The sequence below is a fragment of the Triticum aestivum genome, chromosome 2A (genome assembly GCF_018294505.1).
Source record: "Triticum aestivum cultivar Chinese Spring chromosome 2A, IWGSC CS RefSeq v2.1, whole genome shotgun sequence".
In the NCBI taxonomy this organism is placed as follows: Eukaryota; Viridiplantae; Streptophyta; class Magnoliopsida; order Poales; family Poaceae; genus Triticum; species Triticum aestivum.
This window is the reverse complement of record NC_057797.1, coordinates 783,256,378-783,263,779: the sequence shown is the minus strand read 5'-3', so window position 1 is coordinate 783,263,779 and position 7,402 is coordinate 783,256,378. Positions and strand designations below refer to the sequence as shown.

General features: G+C 47.3%; 1 protein-coding gene across 1 annotated transcript; it reads right to left on the bottom strand.

Annotated features, from left to right (window-relative positions):
• Window positions 1–243: 243 nt before the first annotated feature.
• LOC123191222 (probable fucosyltransferase 7) lies at window positions 244–2,590 on the bottom strand. The gene is made up of 2 exons (XM_044604040.1): window positions 2,340–2,590; window positions 244–2,056 (listed from the first exon to the last, which is right to left on the bottom strand). Exons 1-2 carry the CDS (start codon window positions 2,482–2,484, stop codon window positions 567–569), a joined length of 1,635 nt encoding a protein of 544 aa, XP_044459975.1. The 5' UTR covers window positions 2,485–2,590; the 3' UTR covers window positions 244–566.
• Between the last annotated feature and the right edge of the window lie 4,812 nt (window positions 2,591–7,402).

Genomic DNA, 7,402 nt, shown 5'->3' with positions numbered 1-7,402 from the left:
GTTGCCCTCTCGAGGCCTCAGAAATTTGTCGCATAAGCCGATCTGGCAGAGTACTGCCCAGTTTCCTCCCAAGCCCATCTGACTGTCTCTGGCGAGTCTGGCGTTAGCTGAACCACAGCCGTCGCCGACGAAAGAGCTAGGTACTCCTGAAGGGTGGCCTGGTCCACATCCGGCCCAGCTACCATCAGCAAACGCCTGCGCGACAGTCATAGTCCTCCTCGATCTGATGATTCGTACACAATGTAAGTTGAAGTGGATGGCAACTTTGTTTTTCAGTTACAATTATTTAAAACTGATGGCACCCATTAGATTTGCGTCGTGATTCTTACTCGATGAGAGTTGCAACTAATTCTCGATCAATCGAGAACTAGTCGCTTCATTATTTTTTCCCACAAAAAAAAGCCAAACTAGAAAACAAACATAGAGAAAATTCTTATACGACCCATTTGTGGACCAACCAACACGGCAAATCAGATAGGAAACTAGGATGATTGCCCCCAAGACCAAGAGGCCATGATGAAGCTACGATGAGGCTGCCAAATTGAGGGAAGGCCAGCTGAGCTGAGTTACTCCACCAACTGAACGCCATACGACACATCCTCGCACTGCCGGATGTACGGGACCAGCTTGCCGTTGTCGCTGTCTCCCCTGGTCCGGCAGTCATAGTGCGGCGCCTTCATGAAGCAGGGCTCGATGGTGGAGGCGAGACGACACGGCGGATCGGGGACCTTCCCGTCGACGGGGAGCATGAGCACCCAGGGCCTCAGCCCGGCCAGCCCCTGGCTGACGTAGCCGAACGTGGATTGGGCGGACGTGACGACCACGTCCGAAAAGCTGAGCAACACTATCTCAGCCAACGCCTTCTGGTTGTGCTGCCGCTTCTCCGAGTGCTGCGTGCCCAGGTGCGTCGGCTGGAACACGCTCACAGTCACAGCCGCCGCGCCGTGCTCGTAGTACAGGCTGCTCAGCTTGTCGTAGTAGTCCCCGTTGAGCGACACGATGAGCACGGCCTTGCGTTTCTTCTGCTCCTGCTCCTGCTCCTGGTGGTGGTCAGAGGCAGAGCTCGGGAGAGTAGCGTTCTCGACGGCGGGCAGGAGGCTCTCGCGGCTCGCGCACGAGATGATCTGCTTGTAGCGTTCGTCGGCGGAGATGCGCGCATACTTGAACTCGCGCACCTGGACGCCCACCCGCTCCTCCGCCGGGGCGAGGTACGAGCTGTAGTACCGCGTCGCCATGCCCCACACCGTGTTGCTCGGGTGGAACAGGTACCGCCCGAGGTGGTGGAACACAGTGTCGCGGCGCGGGAACAGCCGGACCAGCTCTTCCTCGTACCGCGGGAGGAAGAAGAGGCCCGGCACGAAGTAGTTGTCGGAGCGGAGCACGAGCCATCGCACGCCACGCAGCGTCTCCTGTCCGTCGTCGCAGAAGAAGCGCCGATCGTCCGGCTTGTAATCTGTCTGTAGGTGCACGTACAGCCACGGCGCCGGCGGGTCCCTGCCACGGCCCACCGCGTTGCCGAGGCTCTCCCGGGTGCGGACGTTGAGCCCCTTGATGCCCTGGATGGCAAAGCCTTCCTCCGGGAGCACCCAGGTGGTGTTAGAGCCCGGGAACGGCTCGCAGAACATGTCGTTGAGGTCATCGGCGGGGTGGTGGACAAGGAGGACACGGTCAGTGAGCAGCGCGTAGAGGAAAGCGGAGGCGGTGGAGAGGATGCGGTTGCCGAGCCCCTCTACGGGGGTCCAGATGATGTAGCTGCACTCGGTGTCGGAGCTGCTGGTACTGTTCGATGACGCATGCCCATCCATGGCCTCGCGCAGGCGGGCGACGGCGCGCGAGTAGGCCGGTGTGCCAGGCCCGCAGAGCTGGTGGAGGGACTCGTAGCGTCGGAGGCGCGAGACGAGGTGCGATGACAGGTTGTGGAGCGACGGCTGGCGGTAGAGCGAGGCGCGGTAGCGGCTGAGGCAGGAGCGGTCATCGAAGTCCGGCGAGAGGAGGCCGCCGAGGAGCGGATCCGCCGTCGCGGAGGGGCCGGCACGGCCTAGGCCTTGTTGGTACACTACATATAGTTCAACCATGTTGATTATTTCACTTGGTATTCCCTCCGTTTTAAAATATAATGCATTCTCGGTTTCAGCGTTTCAACTTTGATCATAATTTAACCAACAAGACCGACTATGGCGGGAGCAAAAGTTATACCCGCCACAGTCGGTCTCCTTAGTTAAATTTATAGTTAAAGTTAAACCTCAAGAAGTGCGGGCGCACTATATTTTGAAAAAAAAAGAAGTATATATACTGATAATTTCTCCGTAGAGTCTAGTGCAAGATGGAGCTGTACGTACCAGCTTTTAAGAGTGGACGGCATCCGGGCGAGACCCGCGTGGCCATGAAGAGCACGACAACCAGGCTCACCGCGACCACTACTAGCACAATCGGGCGAACGGCGCCGGACGAGTGCCGCTGAGTGGATGGCTTGCCGCCCTCCATCTTGAGTTCATTTCACTACTAGGCTAGGCAGCCAAGCGCTAGCTATATATGCATGAACAAGCGTGATATATCTTTGCATATCCGCATGCATTTCTCTTCTTTTTGGCCCTCCTTGTTCCACGTCCTGCTTACATACAGTACACTACATATATACTACTCCACTAGGAAGGAGTAGCCACGAAGAAAAGCACATGCGTTGACCTCGACTTGTGTGTGCCCTCATGGTCATGGACGGGATGAGTAACGCGGGGTTAAAGTGGCAAGCAGTATGATCCTACTACAAGTTAGAGCGAGCTGACCAAATCAAGCACCACCACCAATTCCGCGCTGGATCGGCGACCTTACGCGCTCAATATAATGCACATCGATCCGACGGCGGTCGCAACATGCATGTGCCGCTGGGCTGATAGAGCTATACACGACTGGCAGCGTGCAAACGACGGTTGTGCAAATGCTGCGTATTTTCAGGTCAACCAGGAAAATTTGTGCATAGATTTATCAAGGTAATCGAAAAGAAACAGTCTAGCAAAATCGTGTGTTGCAATGTTAGAATTGAGCACACAAAAAAAACATGGCCAATGTGTTAGATGAGAGCACAGAACCATGAGTACCATTACAATTCCATGCTCTTCTTACTCTCAATTCGAAATGAAAGTGAATGATGAGATTTAGGCAACTGCTAGCCCGTACACTGCATATTAATTTTTATGTAAGAATATGGTACATGTAGTCTCAAGCAGAATTAACAGTAGCTTCGTACTACATTTTACAAAACCTGGAGTGGTACACCATTAATTTGGTATATTATTTTACACAGAACTTGGAGAACTGCCATTTTCCAACCTTCAAAACTGGATTGCACCCCATGTGCAGCCAAGACTTGTGGTTCCACATTTGCACAAAACACTAATCATGTCATAGAGGCAAAATCTTGTCAGCCATCTGACTGACAGAGTGTCGTTGGCCTTGAAATTTCCCATTTCCAAGCATGAAATTATTGGATTAATTACTAACAAAGGAGTTGGAAGAAACTGTCGAAGGTATCACCTGCAGATACAGGCCAGATGCTAAACAGTGAGAAGTAGCTGGTGCAACTGCTGATTTAGAGTCAGACCGCCTAACATTCATAAAGAACTTTAAACATTCTTAGGATTTTCCCTGTAGAAACATATCGGTATGCATAAAGACATGAGGTGGAGCAAAAGTTGAGCTGCTAAGACAGGCTTAACGAGACGAAGTAACTCATAGGAAAAATGGTAATATAGAACTTGTTGGATCTTGGCCAGTGGTAAACGTCCGTTTATGTTGTTTGTGATAGGCCTTAGATCGGAGTAGGCTAGTAGATCCGGTGAACCTACCTTCTTTAGGTGCGGATGAGCTCAATCTAGCGCCGGCCATGGTGGTGTGGTGACGGCGGCGATGTGGACAGAGATGGCGGCGGTGGTGTGCTTCCCATGAGCGCCGCGCTAACCCTAGATCGGAAGGGAGTGTCGGTGGGGATTGTGGCAGCGATTAACCTCGTAAGTCATGCCCCGGCCCCCACCTCTATTTATATAGCGCGGGTCACAGGGGCCCACCAACCATGGTTTGGTTGGGCGCCCCCGATCAGGGCGCGAGTCAAGGGCCCGTTCGACCCGTTGGGTTTGAACGGGATAGAGATCAACCTAACATTCTCCCCCTTGATCTCAACTTTACTTTTAAATTTATACTTTCTAGTTTATTTGTGTCATCACATATTGGTACATAGAGCATGTTTCATCGTCACAGCTTAATTGCCGTTAGAATCATACAGCTACAACATACGTTATGTTCAGAAGCAAATTCTGTTTCTTTTGGGCCTATCCAGAAATCATAAGGCTTTCCCTTAAACCCATGTCGGCTAAGTGTTCCTTGAACACATTGGGTGGTAAGCCTTTCGTCAGCGGATCCGCAAGCATATCCTTTGTCCTTATATGCTCGAGACTTATAGTTTGATCCTGGATTTTATCTTTCACAACATAATACCTTATCTCTATTGTTTTGGCAGCATTACTCGACTTGTTGTTGTGAGCGTAAAATACTGCGTGTTGGTTGTCACAATACATCTTTTGTGGTTTGTGAATAAAATCTACCACTTTCAAGTCGGGTATAAATTTCTTTAGCCATATCGCCTGCCCCGTGGCTTCGAAGCATGGTATGAATTCTGCATACATCATGGACGATGCAACCATCGACTGTTTGGAGCTTTTCCATGAAATAGCTCCCCCAGCGAGAGTGAAGACGTATCCTGACGTGGATTTTCTATCATCTCTGTCCCCCGCAAAATCTGCGTCTGAATACCCTTTTATCTCTAGGGAATCACTTCTCTTGTATATTAGCATGTAGTCCTTCGTGCCTTGCGCATAATGCAATGCTTTCTTTAGCATCTTCCAGTGCTCCATGCCTGGATTCTCTTGATATCTATCGAATACCCCGGTGATAAAAGCTAAGTCAGGGCGAGTGCCCACTTGTGCATACTGTAAGTTGCCAACTGCCGAAGCATATGGTACTGCTTTCATTTGATCGATCTTGTACTGGTTCTTGGGACATTGGAATTTCCCAAAACTATCGCCCTTGACTATAGGAGCAGGTGTGGCTTTACTCGCATGCATATTATACTTTTTAAGAACCTTTTCTAAATATGCTTTCCGCGATAGTCCTAAGACTCCATTGTTTCTATCTCGGTGAATTTCTATGCCCAAAACATATGATGCTTCACCAAGATCTGTTATGTCAAAATTTGAGGATAAGTATTTCTTTGTTTCTTTTAGTAGACTAACATCACTGCTAGCAAGCAGGATATCATCTACATACAAGATTAGGAAAATATATTTCCCATTTTTAAACTTTGTATAAATGCAATTATCCTCAATATTTTCTTTAAATCCAAAACTTTTAATCGTTTGAATAAACTTTAGATACCACTGCCGAGAGGCTTGTCTTAATCCATAAATGGATTTCTTCAGGCTGCATCCCATATTTTCCTTGCCTTCCATGATAAAACCCTTGGGTTGTTTCATGTAGACCTTTTCTTTTAAATCACCATTCAGAAACGCCATCTTAACATCCATTTGATGTAACTCTAAATCAAAAATAGCAACTAAGGCCATTATGATTCTGAAGGAATCCTTACATGAGACGAGAGAAAATGTCTCATTGTAATATATCCCTTCTCTTTGTGTAAATCCTTTTGCCACGAGTCGTGCTTTATACTTTTCTATATTCCCTTTAGAGTCATACTTAATTTTATAGACCCATTTACAGCCTACTATTTTGGCTCCTTTAGGAATTTCCTTTAAGTCCGAAACATCTTTGGAACTCACCGATTTCATCTCGTCTTCCATTGCCTTCATCCACTTCGATGAATGAGAGCTTCTCATGGCTTCTTCATATGAGGTGGGATCTTTTTCCACATGAACCATTTCTGTGTTATAAACTTTAAAGTTAGTAGAAATACCTGACTTTCTTGGTCTTGTAGACCTTCTAAGGGCCTCAGTTTCTGGCACATTCTGTGCCTCAACTTCTGGCACTTCTTCTAAAATTTTCTGTTGCACCTCCCTTTCATGCTCAACAACGGGTTCAGTCGGCTCCTGACGGACAGGTTCTGGGTCTGCTCGCATAGTTGTCATGGGTGGAGTTGCAACTGGTAGTGAGAAAAAATGGCTCCTGAATCATCGGATTAGGTGCATGCACCCTCTTCTCCTCAAGATCAATTTTTCGAGCTACCAAGCTCCCCCTCATCATTTCGTCCTCAAAGAATACTGCATGTCTCATTTCTACAAACTTTGTATATCTGTTTGGGTAGTAGAAACAAAAACCTTTTGATCTGTCTGGATAGCCAATGAAGTGGCAACTTACTGTTTTGGGATCTAACTTTGCAATGTTTGGATTAAACATTTTGGCATCAACAGGGCACCCCCACACCCTGAAGTGATGTAGGGAGGGCACCCTTCCTGTCCATAGCTCGTACGGTGTTTTGGGCACCGACTTGCTTGGTACTCTATTGAGAATGTGAATGGCGGTTTTAAGCGCCTCCATCCATAATCCCAATGGCAAGTTGGAATAACTCATCATGCTGCGCACCATATCCATAAGTGTACGGTTGCACCTTTCAGCTACTCCATTTTGCTGAGGTTCACCCGGCATTGAATACTGGGCAACTATGCCAGTCTCCTGTAAGAACTTTGCAAAAGGTCCAGGGACTTGGCCATATGGAGTGTGCCGACCGTAGTACTCTCCCCCACGGTCGGACCTTACTATTTTTATTCTTTTATCATGCTGATTTTCAACTTCAGCTTTGAATATTTTAAATTTATCCAACGCTTCAGATCTTTCTTTGATTGGATAAATATAACCATAGCGAGAGTAATCATCTCTGAATGTTATCAACGAGTCATATCTATCCACACTTTTCACCGGAAATGGTCCACAAATATCTTTGTGGATGATTTCTAGTGTGCTTGTGCTATGGATTGCACCTTTTTTGATTTGTTTTATATACTTTCCTTTAATGCAATCTACACATTGTTCTAAGTCTGAGAATTCTAACTGTGGAAGAATTTTACTTTTGACTAATCTTTCTATTCTCCCCTTCGAAATATGGCCCAAGCGACAGTGCCATAATTTCGATGAGTCGAATGTTCTCTTTCTTTTCTTTTGTTCTTTATTCGACACGGAAACATGTTCATTCACATTGCATACAGAATGCACTTTTTCATGAAGTGATAACAAATAAAGCTCATCATGTAGTAAAGCATTACCCACATAAGCATTATTATACCATATGGCACACTTGCCATGTCCAAAATAACACTCATAATTTTCTTTGTCCAAACATGAAACGCTAGTTAAGTTTCTATTACATGAAGGAACATAAATAACATCTCTAAGTAGAAGCTTG